Source organism: Xenopus laevis, chromosome 7L, assembly GCF_017654675.1.
Source record: "Xenopus laevis strain J_2021 chromosome 7L, Xenopus_laevis_v10.1, whole genome shotgun sequence".
Lineage (NCBI taxonomy): Eukaryota > Metazoa > Chordata > Amphibia > Anura > Pipidae > Xenopus > Xenopus laevis.
The window spans coordinates 33,188,952-33,211,766 of record NC_054383.1 but is presented as its reverse complement, the minus strand read 5'-3'; the positions used below and the strand labels follow the sequence as shown (position 1 = coordinate 33,211,766).

The 22,815-nt window shown below is 38.5% G+C and overlaps 1 protein-coding gene across 1 annotated transcript; it reads right to left on the bottom strand.

Moving 5' to 3' along the window:
* Positions 1–325: 325 nt before the first annotated feature.
* Positions 326–22,815, bottom strand: rpp30.L (ribonuclease P/MRP 30kDa subunit L homeolog). The gene is given in 12 exon segments (NM_001094578.1): positions 326–763; positions 910–989; positions 1,842–1,879; positions 4,200–4,229; positions 5,284–5,400; positions 7,091–7,180; positions 8,136–8,207; positions 8,652–8,726; positions 11,163–11,219; positions 12,550–12,605; positions 13,217–13,299; positions 22,693–22,815. Coding segments are annotated over 11 exon segments (798 nt in total). The 5' UTR covers position 13,299; positions 22,693–22,815; the 3' UTR covers positions 326–662.

Here is a 22,815-nt window from a genome sequence, read left to right as displayed (position 1 = left end):
AAGCGTTAAAATGAATTCTGACTGACTTACTGGCTAAATCACAAATGCAAGTCATGGCCCTGCATGGCACTGGGCATCTCTTGACTTAAGTGTTTGGAACTAAGTGTTAACGTCACGCTAAAAGGTGACATTTGTAAGACTAACAAGAGACCAATAATGATTATTGTAATTGTTTCTGCTGGTCATTCTTTGCCCTCTAGTGGTATATGGTGTAAATGCACTGCTCTTTAACGTACTCAAGCACCAACTAGTCTAATCTTCTCTGTATAAAGACATGACAAGTTGAGGATAAAAAGTAAGCAAGACACGTGTATACACCACATGCGCCGGCATATTAACATATTTAATGCAGAGTAAAACAGAATACGGAAACGGTTTCCAGAGACTAAAGAGATCCTTAATTAATGGCTCTTTAATGGAAATACAACTCCCAAATGTTCTGCAGCAGACTTGCGTCTAAAGAAACAAAATACTCTGTATTTGATCTATGGTTTAACAATAAACGTTAAACTATTGCAAAGTTTTCTCCGTTGTTATTTATTGTTTTACAGAAATAGCTGCCCTAGATTGAAGCAGAAACAGGTTAATCTGCTATTGCTCTCATTTTAAATAAAAAAAGCAACACATCAAAGAATGACAAAAATAATTAGAAATATGTGGAACTAAGATTTTTTGGCTTTTTTACAAACTGGTTCCGCTTCTTCCTCTTCCAAGCAAGTCTTCTTCACAGTGTATACGACGCCAAAAGCAGTCTTTCTTGTTTCTGCACGGAGAACATGGAAAAGAAAATATAAGATTCATATACTGGTACAGATCAGTTATTCTAGGCTTGCCAGATGCTATGACTCTGAATATTCTTTAGAATGCCATCTGCTGACCCACTGATATATTTGCTAAATACAGGCTTACCTCCATGCAGAACAGCAGAACGGCAGTTTGTAGATATGGCAGCCTTGGCAATTCCTTCTGTCAGTCCAAACAACAAACCTCTGTTAATCATTTAAGGGTTTTAACTAAGGACAGGATGGAAACCTTTCAACTCTCATGTCCTACCCAGCAGATTAGAACTCATTAATTACCAACATTAAACATTTAACCTATTAGTTTACTTTGTATTTGTTAGAATGTTGGCAATTAGTGCATGATGCATCTCCCCTTTCTAAAATGTCTGCCTTCCCTCTTTCCCAATACCCTCTCCTGTTATAGTCACAAATTCCCTTTTGGGATGATAGAGAACTTTATCTTATCTATGCTTTTAATTGCAGAATAAATTGTCCTTTATTCTTAAAAGGACAATGCTCTTTCCATTAAGAGTATTTCCCACTTCTTCATTGTATTTATCCTTTCACTTTTCCATTTGTACTACACTCACTTGCCCCTCTGTCATCAGGGTGCCATTTATCTTCTTCATTCAGTGACTTTATGCTGACAATTCAATAATAACCCCATCTCCAATCCCTCAGTTTGTATTGTATCTTACCTGTCACCTCTATCTATGTCGATGAATTGTAACAAGAACAGTGTCTGGACCACTTCCCATACGCAAGCCACTCGAATAATTCAGCTAATGACGGATTCATAATGAAAGTGTCTGTGCAATGTTAGCCAACAAGATGGCAAGGAGCTTGAGACATGCTTGAAAATATGCTGTTCTGACTCTTTCCACAACCATTTTCAGTTCTTATTTCTCTTTCAAAATATTCTTTTTTGCCTCTATTTAACAAACGATGTTCTTTCGTCCGTTACATAATCAGGAATGTATTTACTATTTTTGCAGGAGAAAGGTTTCACAGAAATACTTATATTAGGTTACATAACAAGTAAATGTTGGAAAAGGATACAGTGTTGCAATATCATAGGGGCCTCTCATTTCCAGTGCCTATTTAAGAAAGAAAAAGTACAGAAGGCATATGATGATGCAACTGTTATAAATCTGAGAATGTTTCTGTAAGTGAAGAATAACAAGTGAGGGAAGCCTGATACAATTCAATGTGGCTTCTCCAATAATACAAATAAAATGAATCGTCACTTTATCTTGTAAATTTACAAGATGTGAAAAATAGAGAGGTTTTACTGCACCTCATAGCGAGTTTGCAAGTTAAAGAGATGCTTCTTCTATAAACTATAGTGTGTACAGATTTCACATTTCGTTATATCATCTTATGTCCACAACAACATATAAACTATTCTTTTAAGGTGATGATGCCTATAGTAGCAATGGGGATAATAGTCTCTGGGAAGGGACTGTGGCTGTGGGATAGCAGGTATAGTAGGGAGAGATGGTGCCTATAGTAACAGTGGATAATAGTCTCTGGGAAGGGAGTGTGGCTGTGGGATAGCAGGTATAGTAGGGAGAGATGGTGCCTATAGTAACAGTGGATAATAGTCTCTGGGAAGGGAGTGTGACTGTGGGATAGCAGGTATAGTAGGGAGAGATGGTGCCTATAGTAGCAGTGGGATAATAGTCTCTGGGAAGGGAGTGTGGCTGTGGGATAGCAGGTATAGTAGGGAGAGATGGTGCCTATAGTAACAGTGGATAATAGTCTCTGGGAAGGGAGTGTGGCTGTGGGATAGCAGGTATAGTAGGGAGAGATGGTGCCTATAGTAACAGTGGATAATAGTCTCTGGGAAGGGAGTGTGGCTGTGGGATAGCAGGTATAGTAGGGAGAGATGGTGCCTATAGTAACAGTGGATAATAGTCTCTGGGAAGGGAGTGTGACTGTGGGATAGCAGGTATAGTAGGGAGAGATGGTGCCTATAGTAACAGTGGGATAATAGTCTCTGGGAAGGGAGTGTGACTGTGGGATAGCAGGTATAGTAGGGAGAGATGGTGCCTATAGTAACAGTGGGATAATAGTCTCTGGGAAGGGAGTGTGACTGTGGGATAGCAGGTATAGTAGGGAGAGATGGTGCCTATAGTAACAGTGGGATAATAGTCTCTGGGAAGGGAGTGTGTCTGTGGGATAGCAGGTATATAAGGGAGAGATGGTGTCTATAGTAACAGTGGAATAATAGTCTCTGGGAAGGGAGTCTGACTGTGGGATATCAGGTGTAGTAGGGAGAGATGATGCATATAGTAACAGTGGGATAATAGTCTCTGGGAAGGAACTGTGGCTGGGGGATAGCAGGTATAGCAGGGAGAGGTGGTGTGTATATAGTAGCAGTAAGGATAATAGTCTCTGGGAAAAGAATGTGAGATAGCAGGTAAAGAAGTGAGAGCAACAATAGCTTTTTGCCATTTAGTTGATAAAATTCAACTCCCATCACTTAAGCTGGCCATAGATGTGCAGATATAGCCTTAATATCGGACAAATGATCATGCAGTGCAATCTACCGACCTCAAAAATTTCTCCAACACATGCTATTAAAGTAAAAAAATATATATTTTATTCACATCAGTAGTTAAAAAACATGTATAGTATTCCCTCTAACGCCTAACGCGTTTCATGCTTACCCAGCACTTAGTCATAGGCAGGATTCTGCCTATGACTAAGTGCTGGGTAAGCATGAAACGCGTTAGGCGTTAGAGGGAATACTATACATGTTTTTTAACTACTGATGTGAATAAAATATATATTTTTTTACTTTAATAGCATGTGTTGGAGAAATTTTTGAGATTGTGGTTTTACCTCTGTTTGGTCACTAGAGGTCTCCGACATGCTTACTAATAGTATTTACTGTTTCTGCTCCCAATTTGATTTAAATAGCAATCTACCGACCTACCACAAACCATTTAGATAATTCTGCCGTGACAGCAATCGTACGAAAGTTATGACCGACAAATGCTAGTGACAAGCTCCTATTGATGTTGTCAGATGTAATACATGCAGAGAAATTATCATAAGCCAACAGACATCTTTTAACCTGTCCAATCAACTAAATGACTTTAAGGCCCCCCGTTGGGCTTTCGCGATCGATATCTGGCAGAAAGTTGATTTTCATTGACGCAGTCCCACAATCCGACAACCCGTTTGGACTCCATTCTGAACTGATCTTTGGGCCCTAGGGATCAGACTGACATCGTCCACTTCAATGTGGGCATATCGGGGAGAGATTCGCTTGTTTGGCGACATTGCCAAACTAGCGGATCTGCCTGTGTGTGGCCACCTTTAGTGACAGCCAGGACTTGGGTGTTGTAATTAACAGCTGAAGGACTACAATTTTGCAGTCTGCCAAATATTCCAATATTACGGACTTACCCTCTCTGCTCCACTTGATATAATAATGTTCTGAAAGAAAAGGTTAGAATTAGAATGTTATTAAAATCAAGGGCACAGTAAAACTGGGTGGGGGAGTGAGCTCATATCTACTAGCTTGGACCTTAGGGTTTCTTTGTAATCTTACTGGCAGAACCTGCCACAAGAAGCTCCACAGACCAGAAAAACAAAGACATTAAACTCTTAAAAGGTTTTCCCAATTATCAGAGTGCATACAATATATTTTAAATAAAGAGAAAAAATATTTATTTGAAAGTATAGGCAGGAACAGCAACGCTGTGCATCAGTCACAGCTAACCATACATATGATTTAAGAACTGCAAGAGACATCATGCCAGGCCTATAAGTAGCATATAAACTGTGACACTCAATCTGACAATATTACACAATGATTTCACTTAGTTTATGTATATGTCAATCGGGGATAACTTGCAAGGGTACAGTGACATAAAAGACACAGTTTAATGTAAACAGATATTATAGATGCAGATATCTTGCACTGCAAGTTCCAAACTCTCAATCACAATTTCCTTAAAGTAGACCTGTCACCCAGACACAAAAATCTGTATAATAAACGTCCTTTTCAAATTAAACATGAAATCCAATTTCAATTTTTTATTAAAGCATTCATAGCTGTTGTAAGCTCATTTAAAAAATTTCCGCTGTCAATTAAATATTGTCTGCCCCTCCTAGATGTCACTGCTCTCCACACATTCCCCCTGTTCTCTTTACCATTTAATTGTGTAGCCAGGGCATGGGGATGGACATCAGGTCCCCCATTCTGGTGCACAAACAAGATTCTGAGATGATACAAGGCTTGTCTCAATGACAAGTGTCCAGAAAATGGCTCCTGCCTGCGTGCTATATTTTATGAATTCCCAGAATGAAGGAAACAAGGTTCAAATAATTTATATAATGTAATCAAAGTTTATTTTGTGATAATAATGTGATAAAATAGGATTTTGAATAATTTTTTTGGGTGACGGGTCCCCTTTAAAACACCTTGTTAGGAAAAGTCTTGGAAATATTTGTATGGTAGCTTGAACCATGCTGCTGAGAAACGTACCTTTCCTTTGCAGACCTGCATTAGGCTGAGTGCATTGGAAATGGTGTATCTCCTTAAAGTTGAATCTTTGATTGCAGGGGTATAAACAAGTTCAAAAAAGATGCCCCGTTGTATTGCCTGCAAATTAGAAATAGGGATGTTAGAAAGAAATATGTGCCAGTTACACATAGTATTGGGAATGAGGTACGAGGGTGCTGAGACTATGGAGATCTGCTCCTTAAAGAAGAAGGAAACGCTTCTACAAAAAAACCCGTACCCCCCACCCCACGTAGACCCCCCCCAGGCTAACAACCCCCGGGGAGATGCCCCATACTCCACATTTACCCCATAGCGCAGATTCTTCCAGCAAAGTTCCACGCATCCATCTTCCACATCCTCGGTAAGCTGACTGAGAGATCGATATTTCTGCGCATGCGCAGTTGGAGCAGTTTGCCTGTTTGCAACTACTGCGCATGCCTGGAATTACATGGAAATTGCCGATCTCAGCTTACAGAGGACACAAAAGATGGACGCGTGCAACTCCGCTGGAAGAATCTGAGCCGAGGGGTAAGTATGGAGTATGGGGCATTTACCCGGGGGGGTACGGGGTTTTTTTGCAAAAGGGTTTCCTTCTCCTTTAACACTTGCCCTGACCTAGAAGTAAATGAGTGAAAGTACATGTGAATGAACACCTGCTTGTGTGCCAACCCATGTCACGGGCAGAAATTGTGACATACAATTACCTTCATAACATTTTGCACCTACATCATTGGTTTGAGGTGCACACAATTACACTGGAATTTTGGGAAAAACAAAGCACAGTGGCAGATTATAGTTATAAGAACATATCATACACAGAAATCTATTTAGGTCATGGACAGGTTGGAGGGTCCACAGAAGTACCACGAAGGGCATACATGACTTTGGGCCTGAAGCTCCATAGTGCTGCCCTAGACAGTTACTGTGATCCACATGTTTGTGCTTAAAAAATATTTGTTTTGTTTACCAGAATTTGGCATTTTGTATGCAGTCAACTACTCTTAAAACAGTTTTTCAGCTTCTTAATAGAGGAATTTAAAAGTACAGGTATGGGAGCTGTTATCCAGAATGCTCAACACCTGGCGTTTTCCGGATAACGGATCTTTCCGTAATTTGGATCTTTATACCTTAAGTCTACTAGAAATTCCTTAAACATAAAATAAACTCAATAAGCTTATTTTGCTTTCAATAAGAATTAATTATATCTTAGTTTGGATCAAGTACAAGGTACTGTTTTATTATTGCATAAAAAAAGGAATCATTATTAAAATTAGGGATGCACCGAATCCACTATTTTGGATTCGGCCGAACCCCCGAATCCTTTGCGAAAGATTCAGCCGAATACCGTACCGAACCATAATTTGCATATGCAAATTAGGGATGGGAAGGGGAAAACATTTTTACTTCCTTGTTTTGTGACAAAAAGTCATGCAATTTCCCTCCCCGTCCCTAATTTACATATGCAAATTAGGATTCGGTTCGGCCGGGCAGAAGGATTCGGCCGAATCCGAATCCTGCTGAAAAAAGCCGAATCCTGGCCAAATACCGAACCGAATCCTGGATTCGGTGCATCCCTAATTAAGATTTGCATTATTTGATTAAATGGAGTCTATGGAAGACGGGATTTCCACAATTCAGAGCTTTCTGGATAATGGGTTTCTGGATAACGGAATATCCTTGTGTAGAACACTTTTACTAATTTTTACTTGTCCAAAATCTAATTTACTTGTCTCAACCTAAAGAGATACACCACAATAGAATACTTTGTGCACAAAATGCCAAACCTTACAGCATTAATAGGCGGCCTTCGGAAGAAGAAAGGCGATTTTTCTGTTACGTTGATGCATATGAGATCCACATCAATACTGGTGCAAGCAGCCTGACAGAATAAAAACAAACAGTGGTAAAAAGTTGATTTATGTAAATTATATCTCACTGCAATTCTCCAGCTATTACAGAAGTATAATTCCCTGCATTCTCGTGCAGCCATTACATGCAATAATGATTAGGGATGCACCGAATCCAAGATTCGGTTCTGTATTTGGCCAGGATTCGGCCGAATCCTTGTGCCTGGCTTAACCGAATCCTTAAAATCATGACTTTTCATCCCAATACAAGGAAGTAAAAATTTTTTTAGCCGCGCACTTCGTGAGTGCCTCTCTTTTCCCCTCCCCCTTACTGATTTGCATACGCAAATTAGAGTTCGGATTCGGTATTCGGCCGAATCTTTCACAAAGGATTTGGGGGTTCGGCCGAATCCAAAATAGTGGATTTGGTGCATCCCTATAAGTTCAACTACGGGGAGAATCAGTGTAACTCGTTTCATTTATTTAGCAGCCCATTGCCAAAGGGATACAATTTTGACTCAAGAGAGACAACATGAAAATGTTTATACCCAAAACCAAAGTGGGGTTGCTTGAGCCGTCATAAGTTATAATATACATAGTGGGTTAGTACGTGCACCCAGTACAGGTAAAGAACACATTAAGAATATGTTGCTTACAACAAACGGAGTGGATAATTAATTGCATAATTAGCTCTGCCTCAATATGAAGTCTTTACTTAGCCTCAATATGAAGACTTATTTAGCCCCCACAAAACGTAGATATATTCATTTTGTAGAAGAAAACAAAAAACGAAGGTGCCTTACAAAGAGAACAAGAATAACGGACCACGAGAGATAAATTGCATTGAGAGCAGCCAAAGGCATGATGGGAGTTGCAATGTGACAGCAGCTGGTGAGGCCCAGGTTAATGTTCACTAGTGTATAACGCGCCTGTGATTATCCCTCTGGAATCGCAATGGTATAAATCTTCACAAAATGCCCTACTTACATGAAACAACTTCTCTGTCTTTGGGAAAACAGCCACAATATCGTACAGCCGAGTAGATGGCGAGGTTGATCTCTGTCAAACACAAAGCAGTGATAATTTAAACACATTTAAAAATATTAGAATATCGAAATTTATCATGTACTGTCTCGAATTCGACCATTCTCCAACTAAAACCTGCTAAATTGCGGTTTTAGCCTATTTGGAGTCAATTGGTGGACTTTGAAAAAGTTATTTGGAAAAAACTTTGAATCGGATTCGATCGAATGCGTTATTCCTATTAGATCGAAAACTGACCTATTTGACCAAAAAAAACCTTTGACTTAATTTTGGTTGGTCTTTTTGAATTGGTCTTTTTTCAACTCAAAATTCAACCCTAGATAAATATGCCCCTTAGATTTGAAATGTATTTGTTATGTTTCATATGTACTGTACACACAGCTGCACATTTCTTATAATACATTTTAATGGCAAACAAAAATATTTGAAGAACACGCATGAAGTAAACAAGTGACCTACCAGCACGTTGCAGTGAGAGGGGTCTGATGCAATTATCGTTAGTCTGGTGAGGATTTTGATGGGTCTGCATTTTCCCTGCAGATATGAAAAGGAATTAATAATCTACTGAAATATCTTTAACAAACATGTTAACATTATTTCATGTTGCTTTAACCTTTAAAATAATAAAAGTCCTATAAACATTCCTTAATATTGGGTCAGATGGAAAAATTCCAAAAGCCAACCATTTACATACAATGCTCTGCAGGATGTAGGCAACTCACCTCCCACTCACTGACTTGCTCATCATTCAGACTGAATAGAAGTGTTCTTTAATGGGATTCTGTCATAATTTTTATGCTATCGTTTTTATTACTAAATTAGCCTGTGTACATTACTACCAGGTGCTGTTCTCATATCTACCACTAAGTACCACATGGGAGCATTTTTAGCAAAGCAGGTGCCAAGGAGCTGTTATCTTGTTACCTTCCCAATGTGCTGCTGATGGGCTGCTGGGGGTAGGGAGGGAGGTAGGGGGTGATCAACTTGCAAAGCAGCAGTAAAGAACAAACTGAAGTTTATCAGAGCACAAGTCAAATGGCTGGGGACACCTGGGAAATTAACAACATGTAGAAGTGTTCTTGAACTTCCATCTGGCATCTACTCAAATCTAAGGTGCAGTAATAAATATGTTTGCTTTTAAACAAAAGACAAATGTGGTCTGCTGACTGGTTGCTATGTGTTACTGTGCCTAGGGGCTGATTTATTATTCATTGAGGGCCAGGATAGGGTAAAACACGAGTGAGCTCTCTATCTCATTTTTTGCCTAACTTGTTTTCTAAATAAGAATATTTTGTTGATTTTGGAAAAAAATAAATAAATAGAAATCTTGTTTTTGAAGGAGATCAAGAGTAATTGTAGATGGAATAAACAGCTTCAAAGGCAGTGGTTTCAAACTGCAAGTGCTTTCTTTATGTAGCAGTGTCGAACACTACATGTTTCAGGTCAGAGCCCTTTTTCAAGTGTACAAGGTGCAAAGGATTATGGGATTATATACCCTCCTTCTTCCTTCCAGGAACCTCCCCCAATTAACCCATTGTAATGAAAGAGAAAGAATGAATCTGACTCTTGATAAATAATATATTAGCCCCTTAGTCTCTTATTATATAACTTCATAAAAATGTTTAGAACAAGTCCAGTTATGAAAGTAGTAAGCATCCAGCTCCAGCTTTTTAATCATTTGCCTTCTTCTTCTGCATCTTACCAGCTTTCAAATGGGGGTCACTGACCCCATCTAAAACAAATGCTCTGTACGCCTACAAATGTATTGTTATTGGTACTTTTTATTAATCATCTTTCTATTCAGACCCTCCCCTATTCATATTTCAGTCTCTTATTCAAATCAATGCAAGGTCGCCAGGGTAATTTGGAGCCTAGCAAACCGGATTGTTAAAACTGCAAACTGGAGAGCTGCTAAATAAAATGCTAAATAACTCAAAAAACACAAATAATAAAAAATTAAAACCAAATGCAAATTGTTTCAGAATATCACTCTCTACATCATACTAAAAGTTAATTTAAAGATGAACAACCCCTTTAAATGACATTTTTATAAAATTCACACACTGTAAATTTGTACACTAGTAGAAGGGGCCTTGCTCTATTTATTTTAATTTCACTACTGAATCTATTTATGAAAAGGATTAAGCTATTCTAGTGGGAGAAAGTCAGAAGGGTTATGTACAAGCTATGTCAAGAATGAGACTTCTTGAGATAATTAAACACAGCAAGGACAGGCAAATATAATATTTAGAAAGTCTCATGATTTATTGTCCTTTCATCTGGTCTTTGACCTCATTTAAGTCAATAGATGTTGAATAACTTGCATGATACTGACCTAAATTCTCATTCCATATCATGCACAACGATATACTTTCACTTATAATGATTTAATTTCTTAAAAATGTGCTGTTTTCCTTAGGGATGTCGCAAAGGTGAAAACTAAGGGATGTCCAACAGAGTGGTAGGACTTTGTACGTAAAGAAAATTACCCAATATAATAATTTATAATATCATTTATATATTACAATAAAGATTCAGTGATCAGTAGCAGGACGAGAGCATCATTGTGGGTAGAGCAGTGCCATGCCAGAGTTGTCATTCCTTTTTTCTGTCATCCAGTTGGCTGTCAATGAGATGGAGCAGGCAATTCCTAACCCTCTGCTGTCTTCATTCCCCACTGACTATACACGTGTGTCTGTAGTGGAAGTGGAAGTCAATGGCCTCCTCCTCCAGAGTGATAACCCATCAGGACGGATCAGGAAGGAGCACATTTAAACAAATTAAAATTAGAGTAATTGGGTAATGTTCTTGTTTCACAAAGTCCTACCGCTCTAAGACTGTGCAAATGCCTTTTATATCAGCTCTGCAAAGAAGAACAGTTTTAAGTGTACAAACTAAATATAACATTAATAACAGCAACAGATGCATATGGTAACTATGCTTTAAGAAATTGTTTAATATCATATCAACCTGGACTGTAGGTGGAGTTGAAAATAATTCTTTTGTGGATATTGGTTTTCCAATTTCCTGAAATGATAAAAAACGGTGCCAGAAATCAAAATGATGCAAAAAGTATCACAAAGATCAAGTCAAATGCACGCGAGCAGAATTTTTTCATCATCCTGAAATTAACACATTTGAAGGACCAACAAAAATTCCCTACAATTTCCGTGTGCTTTCTACAGGTCTTCTCAAATGTTATGTGTTAAAGTGATACTGACACTAAGAATTTTATTTCAAAATATTAATCTACATTTAGGGGCAGATTTACTTAGGGTCAAATATCGAGGGTTAATTAACCCTCGATATTCGACTGTTGAAGTTAAATCCTTCGACTTCGAATACTGAAGTTGAAGGATTTACAGCAAATAGTTCGATCAAACGAAAAAATCGTTTGATCGAAAGATTCGAAGGATTTTAATCCATCGATCGAACAATTTTTCTACGACCAGAAATTTGTTAGAAAGCCTAGGGGGACCTTCCCCTTTGCAAATATTCTCTCTCACTACACAGGTTGCTAGCCTTTATTCACTACCACCACCCATCTTTTACTAAATGCAAATATTCTCAGCCATGTTACAGTTTTCTCCACTTTTTCAGCAGATCCCATTCAATTTAAGGGATACAGTATATACATTTTTATACCATTGCAGGGTACAAATAGAATTTTAGAATATTCCACAATCCCATTTGTTGGTGCAGATCTCACTGACCCAGGTGGCTGGAAGTGGAGCAGGTCTGCAGTCAATTAAGTCTACACCAATAAATGAGACTGCAGAGTCGTTGATGGTCTTTGGACCCCCTGGAACTTACCTTCTATGTGATTCTGCTGTGGTATTATTGGGTACTTATACATTTGTTTTATAGGTTGTTTTATACATTAGTTTCCTTCATTTTTTGGGGTTTGCTGACCCATGGTCTTTTGGAAAGTGTCCCAAGGTATTTAATATTTACTTAACTGGGTGTTTGGCATCATTAACCCTGACATACAAGGACGTGTTTGAATAAAATAAAGAATGAACAGGAGACTGCTTGAAGATAAAGATAAGCAATACACTAATAAGTAAAGTCTAGCAAAACAAGCAGTCTCAGTTTCTGGCTGCTAAGAACCAGACAGAACTCTACCTGTCACTATGATAAAAGGCAAATAATCATTCCACCCCCCCCACCCCCAAAACAAAACTACATATATGGAACAAAAACTGATGACTTGAGCTACAGCTTACGTAACCTTAAAACAAAGAAGAATTTCCTCTTTAATTTAAGCTAACATTTCACACAAAGTATCAAATATTATAAAATTCAAGTATATATATAAAAAAAAAAAAAATATGTAACGAGAACTTTAATATCTTACCATTTTCTTACTTTCAAATTCATAAACATGATTTACGGCAACAGTAGAATATCCAACTAAAAAGATAAAAACAATGGAACATGGTCTTTATATGTAGCTCTCTCAAACTTTTAAATTTTTTACATTCTGTTTTTAAATTAGATGTTGAAAATCACTATTTGTTACTATTTATATGTACCTGAATAAAGCAAGATTTTACTTTCACTGCACATATAAAATTTGAGTCAAGCTAAATACATGTGGGAACTAAAAGCTTCAATCGCGCCAAACTTGGTTGCCCTTTTATTAAGCCACCGATTTGAGTGTAGGACTGGCCAGATATGGGATGACTTTGACGTAGTTGGCCAGCTTAAATATATTGCAATATATGGACAAACAATCCCTGTGTTGTTTAAAGGGTAAGGCATTTTTTAGTAGCTGTATGCACAAAATGTCTTAAATATATTGATAATGGGTTGAGTGCAGAGGACCTTTTGTATTTGCATAAATGAAGATTGTGACACAGGAAATGCATTTACAAGTAAAGTAGTTGTAGAAAAAAGAAAAATTGGTGGAGAAGAAATGTGCAGAGCAGAAAGGTGGGTAAAATCTTGTGTGTTTATGGGGAAAGAGAATTGCCAAGGGACAATAATATTTTGCAATGAAAAAAATCCAGTCAGATACTCACGGTGCGCTGCCATCTCTATCATACTCTGCAGCTTCTTCACATCTTTACAATTTGTAACGTTCAGATCTACAAACGCGGCCATGCTGCAAGTCAAGGACAAGGAAACCCGGTTTTTACTATAATTTTTTTACAGGTTTTTACTATCATTTGAATTGTCACATTCCCCTCTCCCAGATTGCTACCTTTTTTTATTGAAATACCCTGGGTAAAGTCAATAAACTTCCGTGCAGTGTTTCTCTCCATTAGAAGATCGCGTCCACCATTTTCTAATCCGTAATTAATTCCCAGGAATGAAGGCACAGAACCACCCCATTTGCCAGTGATCTACCATGCCAATAATTTAAACAGCTTAAAGGCAACTTTTAAAACATATCTGGTTTCTCTTTCAATTCATATAAACCAATACATTCAAATCTTCAACCTAATTTGGGGAGGTTAAAAAAGGTTAAAGAAGAACTATAGCCTAAAAATTCATGTGGCTAAAAATATTTTATATACTGAACTTATTGCACCAGCCTAAAGTTTCAGCTTGTCAATAGCAGCAATGATCCCGGACTTCAAAGTTGTCACAGGGGATCACCATCTTGGAAAGTGTCTGCGACACTCACATGCTCAGTTGGCTCTGAGCAGCTGTTGAGAAGCTGAGCTTAGGGGTTGTCATAAATTATCAAGCAGAAAATTAGGTTAGGTCTGGAATATAAGATGATGCTACAAGGCTGATTATTAAATTCTGATGCTAGTTGCACTAGACTGCCATGTAATAATTAGCTGCATAAAATTTCTAATCAGCCTTATATTGTGACATTTCTATTCTATGTGTACTGTATATTGTGAGTGGGTCCCTAAGCTCAGTAAGTGACAGCAGCACAGAGCACGTGCAGTGAATCAGCAGATAAGAAGATGGGGAGCTACTGGGGCTTAATTGGAGATACAAATCTTCCCTGCTAAAGGACTGTGGTTGCCTTGGGCCAGTACAGAAGATGAAAAACAAAGTGTAAATTTCTAGCCTACTTCTTTAGATAGGCTTTAGTTCTCCTTTAAAGATGTGTGGCCACGATTCTGAACACAGCACAGTCACCATAATGACTTAAAACTTCAGTAGTGAGCCCCTTATAGGGAGGTTTAATTTTTAATGCAGTATAGGATCTATCATCCAGAACGGGACCTGGGCTTTTGCAAATAAAAGGTCTTTCTGTAATTTAGATCTCCATACATTAAGGGGCCCATTTATTAAACCTCGATTTTTTTCTGGTCAAAGTTTTTTTGTGGAAAAATAAAAACTCGAATTTTTAGATATTTATTATACCCCAAAGCTGCTAAAAATTTTAATCTAAAAATATGCCATCTCAAACCTGTCACGGTCATGTAGAAGTCAATGGCAGATGTCCCTTTTACAATTTGAAGATATAGTGAACTGCGCTGATTTTCGTATGATAATCCAAATATATTTTGGGTTTTCTGGTGACAACTCGAAAAAACGATTTTGGCATCAAATCCGAAAAAAAAAGTGATTCGGATTGTTGCTCAATATTATCAAGGCTTTTTCCGAACACAAATTTCTTGAGCTGATTAATTGATAAAGTAGTTAAATTCATGGATGGGAGTTAGGTTGAATTAGTTTTAATTTAATAAAAAAAATAGCTAAATTCAAGTTTTAGTAAATGTGCCCATAAGTGTACTTAAAAAATAATTTTAAACAATTAAGCCTAACAAGATTGTTTTGCCCCCATTTAGAATTAATTATATCTTAGTCGGGATCAAGTACAAGGTTTTATAATTACAGAGAAAAATGAAATCAATCTAATTTTTTTTTTAAATTGTTTGATTAAAATGGACTCCATGGGAGATGGCCTTCCTGTAATTCAAAACTTTCTGGATAATGGGTTTACAGATAATGGATCCCATACCTGTACTTCTAAAGCCTACATTATTTTTACAACTTCAGCTCTTATTCTTATCTGTGTGAAACCTCTTACACACACCAACTGTTATAGTAAGAAACCTCTATAAATGTTGTTGGTTTAGTGGATATATTTAGTAATGATGTTGGATGTTTATTTATTTCTGGGTGTTAATATAATAAATGAGACCTGACAAGGAAGCCTGCATTATAGAGTGATTGCATGAACGGTTTATTTTACAGGTGGAAACTCTTGTTTGATCAAATAATTTTTCTGCATGGTTCCACTGAACCATAAACCATATATTTGCAGAAAAACAAGTTTGATATCAAAATGTTGACAGATAGGTCTGCAAGTCCACCACTATATATATATATATATATATATATCCACAAAAATAGCTCTAAGCCACCAGGACGCCCAATCATATCCTCTAACGGATCTCTCAATGAGAATATCGCCGAATATGTGGATTTTCTACTGCAACCCTGTGTACAAAACATCGGGAGTTACTTAAAAGACTCCAATGATTTTTTAAGGGTGGTAGAAAGTATTAATTGTACATTGGAGAATCTGACCTTAGTCACGATGGATGTACAAAGCCTCTACACCTGCATCCCACACAGAGCAGGTGTAGAGGCTGTACGCAATTTGATCACAGGCAACGAGCTATATGTTGGGCCCCCATTGAATTTACTGTATCTCTCCTCGAATTCATTTTACATAATAATTACTTCAAATTTGAAAATAATTACTATATACAGCACACTGGGACAGCTATGGGGTCAAAGGTCGCGCCTGTATACGCCAATGCATTTATGCACGTCTATGAAAGCACTCACATACTGAGCCATCCCATGTTTAAAAAATTTGGGGCATTCTACAGACGCTTTATAGACGATATCTTCTTTGTGTGGCTAGGACCGACGGCAGAGTTGACCAATTTTGTAAAATGCCTCAATGAACTTGATAGTCCTGTGCGCTTTACTTTAAAACATGACAGTAATGAAATTGAATTTTTGGATGTGAAGATATATAAAATGGGGGACAAGTTACAAACCTGTTTGTATGTAAAACCTACCGATAGAAACACCATTGTCCACTACCATAGCAACCATCCACGACATTTACTAAACTCACTGCCTAAGTCCCAAATGCTGAGAGTGGTGAGGATTAACAGCGATGCCAGCAAACGAGCCCAAGACTTAGAAACCATGGGAGACAAGTTCCTAGAGAGAGGCTACCCCCCCAAACTGATTGCGGATATTAAGCAATGGGCATTAAACCTAGATCGCAAAATTGTTCTTAGCAATAATAGCAAAATAGAGAAAATGGACAGGGGTGTGTCTAAGGAGGTGTACTATGTGAGCCAGTATGGGGTACAGTCCAACTACATGAACCAATGCCTAAACAAATATTGGCCGAAAAAGTGATGAGGGCCTGAACAAAAAATTACCCAACAAACCGAGATTGAGCTACAGGAGGGCGAGGAACCTAAGGGAAAGCTTAAGCCCTTCAGACCCCTTAGAGAAATATATAAAACCACAAAAACATCACTTTCTCACGCAGAAACCAGGTGTCTACAAATGCAGTGGCTGCGTAATGTGCAGCAGCCTGATAACAGGAAATGATTTTCATCATCCCCAAACAGGCAAGAGATATAAAATAAAGCAAAGGATGACGTGCACCACGACAATGGTGGTGTACATCATCAAATGCCCCTGCGGTCTAATTTATTGTGGCAAGACAATTAGACAACTGAAAGAACGCATTGGGATGCACAGATCAAGCATCAGAGCAGCTTTAGACACAGCCACGAGTGAGAAAGACAAAAAGGAAAAGAAACAAGACATATCGCAACAGCTAGTTGCCAAACATTGGGCAGAAGCTAGGCACAGCCCCTCTTCCTTTAGATGCATGCCAATAGACCATGTACCTATGAGACCGAGAGGGGGTGACTACAATAAGGCCCTATTGAGAAGAGAGGCGTACTGGATATATGAGCTAGACTGCGTGGCTCCACGGGGGTTAAATGGCCAATTGGTGCTGAATTGCTTTCTGTAATAACATCTGACTTTCACGCAAGTGGTCTGGCAAATCAAGAAACGACACAAAAATTACAAAGTAGAAAACGTTGATTCAAGGCCAATTTATTGTAACATTTTTTAACAAAGGACTGAGCCACATTATTTCTTTTTCAATGTCGTTAAATTGATACTATGTATATTATTTGTATACACTTCTGCAGATAACAGCACTAACTTGACACGTCATGGACTTTACACACAGAGCACCGATGCCACCTAGTGGTGAAAAAGTATATACGTGGAATATACAAGTTAAAGGACTATGGTGATGGGAAAACATTCTTTTGGGGTTAATGACGTCACTTTTGGCGCCAGATTCAAATGGGGGAGTGGTATAAAAGCACCATTTTGTTGTACATGCATTATCCTTGAAAAAGGCCCTAATGTGGGCCGAAACGTCGGATCTATGTACTGAATAAAGCACTGAATTTTGATGAAAGAATTTTGGTGTGCGGATCCTTATGAGCTAATCTACATATACATTTTTGGACCCTGCACCCACAGGAATTATACTAAGTCCGGTCTACAGAGTGCGGTCGTTTTACACAGACTATATATATATATATATATATATATATATATATATATATATATATATATATATATATATATATATATATATATATATATATATATATATATATATATATATATATATATATATATATATATATGTATCTACCTCCAGAAAGAAAAACACTGGCAAGAGGCAAGTCTTTCTTCTCTATTACCTAGATCCAAACCCCTTATAAAACCAGCAATTTTTAGAATTATAAGGGCAGATAGCATTTACATTCAATTTACAAATAATTTCTACTTTATCTTTCAAAGCAAGATGTTGGCCTATGCACAATTAATTTTTTTCCTGGCATTAGCAAGGAGCAATACTAGAGGATATGGTAAATGGTTTTAATAATGGAAGTACATGGTGTTTTGCTTTATATAAATCCTACCTGAAAACTATTTATATTGTTTGTTGAAAGGTACCATCTGCTTTCCTCCAGTGCTGTAAATTTTTTTTTGCATAACTGGCAGTGATCTAATATATTTGTTCTCCTAGATCAGTGCTGTCCAACTTCTATGGTACCGAGGGCCGGAATTTTTCCAATCTACATAGTGGAGGGCCGATAACGGAAGCCAGTGTTAGCCACTCCCTGTTTTTAGACCACACCCATGTTACCGCAAGACCATGTCCACGTTAATAGCACACCAAAAAACCAAATGGTTGGTGCTCACTGCAGGGATCAGGGCCGAAACTAGAGGTAGGCAGAGTAGGCGGCTGTCTAGGGCACCATCATTGAGGGGCGCACTTTTTTCAAGAATTTGTTTAACAATTTGTTTCAGTAATCATGGTCACCCAGTTGGGTGGAATCCATCTCCTTCACCTTCTCCCTCTTGCCGGCAAGTAATAGCTCCTTCTGTGCGGTGCACCGCAATGTGCATACACGCGTCAATGACATCACTGATGTGTTGGGTGACAGAGAGAGGCAGAGAGCTGGCGGCCTGCTTGGTGTGGCTCTCGCTGCTCTCAGCCTTGCACAGTTGCACTGAACTGAAGACATTCTTTCTATTACTGTAAAGTGTAAAGCTTCCTGCTGGCACAGCCAGGTACAGATTTGAGGAGCCATATGTTTGCTGTTGCTGATTGAGGGCAATATGATGGCTGCAGGAGGGCTGTATGATGGATGGCTGCTGGTGCAGGTACAGGGGGCTGTAATATAAATGAAAGTGTTGTACACTTTCTTGCTTTCTTTATTTAAAAACCATCATGGTAAGGGTAAGGAGGGAAATGGTAATGCAGGACAGGGGGGCACTGATTGAAGCTCTTGCCTAGGGTGCCAAACTACCTTGTGTCTGCCCTGGCAAGGATGTCACTCATATGTGAAAAAAGCTAAGTCATATTAAGACATACCCATAAATCCATATGCCTCCTCCTCCCCTGTGTATAATACAGTACCCCAGCATATGATTAAACACTTTAGGGGCCATTTACAATAATTTTCAAATGCTAACAAACCCCCAGAACAAATACCAAAGTATGACACACAGGTAGCAGGACCAGTCTAATATGTACTACATACAGTGACACAGTGCTGGTAGCCATTAGCATTTTGTATAAAGTGTGAACAGGTGAACAATGTGGGCAGTTTCAGTCTGGGACTCAGGTGTGAACAGTACAGGCTTTAGGGGTATGAACCATAGAAGTGTCACAAGTGTGAACAATACAGGGAATTAGTCTGAATTTGAGGTTTAGACAATGCAGGGGCCAGTTAATCTCTGTAGTGATACCTTTTAAATCTTACATATGGTAAGCAGACACAGCAGACAGACTTTGATGTGGAGGGCCACATGAGGGGGGGTCGCAGGCCGCCAGTTGGACAGCCCTGTCCTAGATCACAAGATTGCACCACAAGGCTAATGTCACATGGGCGATATTGCTTTTGCATCCAACTGTTACTAAGCAAACAAGGAAGATTTTAGCCACAAAAAATACATGATTCAGTGCTAACGGCACAATATTTCTACTCCTGTGGAAAACTGCTGGTATATGCTCTGCCTTAATGGCAAACATGGTGGAAAGGGTGCTGGCAGCCGGGAAATGATGAGCTGTTTTCTATCACAAAATTAAGAGTCAGTTTACCATCCATCCCTTAATTCTTTGCTGCCCACTGATTTTCAACAAACACGTTTAACTGCCGAGCAATTTGGCAATATTTTACACTTTAACTTATGAAGGCATTTCCTGGGGGAAACTTTTACATTGTGATAAACTGATTCCTTCCTGGTAAAATCAACCTACTACATAATGCAAATTTAGCAGATTTTATGGGATTTAGACAATTGACTCAAGGCATGGGGCTGAACTCCATGGGATGATCTGTGCGATGCGTTGTGCAGTGACAAAACGGATACGACAAGTCGGGAGGCGCAGAATATAAAAGAAGTGAAAAACATTGCAGGTACAAACTACATGTATCCGACACAACACGACTGTTGGATGTGAACTCCGCGTCTTCATCTGACAGTCGCGTTGTGTGTAGTTTGTACCTGCGATGTTTCTATCACTCCCATTATATTCGGTGCCTCCGACTTGTCGCTGTGCGATGCATCGTACCGGATCGTCCCGTGGAGTTCAGCCCATGAACCAGCTCCTTATTTCCCACATGTCCTTTGGTACACAAAGACAAAACATCATAGCTACCACAGGTCTTCTGATTTGATACTCAATATTTTTCAGTTTACCCAACTAGTAGCACATAAAGATTCCATAGTCCATACCAACTTCATGACTGACACTTCAGCCCCTACAAAAACACACTGCATAATCTGTCTATTGCGAGTAATGCTGCATTAATAACAAACTTTTCTTAAATTTTCAGCTTGGTATATGTTCCCTTTTGTGGCACTGGTCTATTCTGAAGGCCACAAGGTTCAAAGTATTTATTTAAACTGTCAGAGACAGGATATCAAGTGAATTTGGAATGAACCACTATGCCCTTAAAATAAACAAAGTTGTCCTTTAACCACTAAATCCTCACTGCACACATTGAGCCTCTTTCAATGGTCATTAAAACTTTAATACAAATGTTTTTAACAAGCTTCAATTTCTGAAAAGAAGCAGAAAATTCTGAACCTTTTGGCATGCTGAACAGAGGATATGGCAGACAACAGCTTTCATGGCGGTGCAAGTGGCTTAGCAACTGGCAGCTATGGCTATAGATACAGGCGCTGCATGGAAATCAAAAAGTCAGACTCAGCAGCTAAAGGTAACCCACCAAACTTTGTCTCTCATGGGTAATGAAATACTTGAATTACAACGATTTCAAGATCATAGATCCCATATCTGTTTTCTAAAGAGTTCCCCCATACTCAATAACAGAAAGTTGCAGACCCTTTTCACATAAAGGGTAACCCTAGCCAGAGGAGAACTTTGGCAGCGAGTTTTCTCCCTGAGACAGGACCATTGTCATGAAATCCAAAGGGCTTTTTAATCCCACTGATGAAGACTTTGCTTGAGAACTGAAAGAGCATTGCTTTAGTTTGCATTGTTTCATAAGTATTGTAAATAAATGGGTCAAATTGCCTTTTAGCTTCTGTATTATTAGAGCTTTGGGACTTAAAGTCTCAGGGATATCTTCCCATAGCTCTGGTAATGATTGTATGAGCCCTGTGCCGATGGGGTGTGTTAAAAATAGAAATGAGTAACATAAATCATATGCTTTCATTGTGGCTCCCTATTAAAGAAGACATATAGCATAAGTTAAAATCCCCCCAATCTTGTAGGCAGTAATGAATACTATACGCAACTCTGGGCTAAAAATGATCTTTACAAATATCTCCTTTATTGGAGTTACCTGTAGATGTTCTATAGTGCCTCTCTGTGTTTGAGGAGGGGTGGGTGTGTTCTAACAGTCCCTGCAAGAAGTACAGTAGGAAAGGACCAGCCAATCACAGCCCTGCAGTCACACAAGCAAAGTTAGGATTCAGTTCCCTATTAGGTTATCAGCCTAGCTGTTGATTTGTTCCTATTCCTACAGTACAGAGTGCCCGGCTCCCCCGCAACTCCATAGAATTCAGTATATTCTGGTATACCTGCCTTGCTTTGTAGCTGATCAGCGGCAGGGCTGTAGAAAAGTATGATACACTACGCTATACATCTCATTTGTGATTATTTAGTCAACATCCCATGGCAGTCAATGTCAGCAATGCCTTATTCACTATAACAATATTTAATACACAAAAGCCATGAATATCTTGTAAATTATATCCTTATAAACAGTGAGTTCTGATGTCATCAGTTATAAATGGTGACTTCTGATGTAATTTCTGTCACATGACTCACTGAAACTTGTGTATTATAATAAATAAAGTACCCCCAGTTGCAAAATATGAGGCTATTAGAAGTTACCTTCAGCCTCGTGTTTTTATATGGTCATGAAACTCCTCGGTAACTTATAATATCCTTATATTTAAAAAGAGGGGGTACTTTATTCACTATATAAATTGTGACTAGTGTCATCAGTTATAAATGGTGAGTCCTGGTGTCATTTTTATGACTCACTAAAACATGTGTATTATAATAAATAAAGTACCCCTTGTAGGAAAATATGAGGATATTAGAAGTAACACTCGTCCTTGTGCTTTTATATCGTCGTGGAACGCCTCAGTGACTTATAATATCCTTATATTTCACAATGGGGGGTACTTTATTTATTATATATTTTGTAGCACAACTTGACAGTCAGTGGAGCACAGCAGAACAGAAGCCGAGGTTACATTCATAAAATGAACCTTTTAATCCACAGATTCAGTCAGTAACTGAAACACTACTAAAACCAGATTCAAACTATCGTAATATAGAAGCAAATCTCATACAGGAAGTTGCACATGTGACAAAGGTGCTACAGCACGTGAATCTTATCGGAGCTTTACATTAATCATGCTGCCTCTTAAATGTGTGCACGGCAAGGCTGCATAAAATACATACTTAGCTTCCGGTCACAAGACTGCTGTGTCAGACTGCCCGACAGTTCCAATTCTCTTAAAAATCCCGCAGTACCAATCACGTGCAGCTTCTTGACTTCTGAAGGTACAACAAATCCCAGACGTC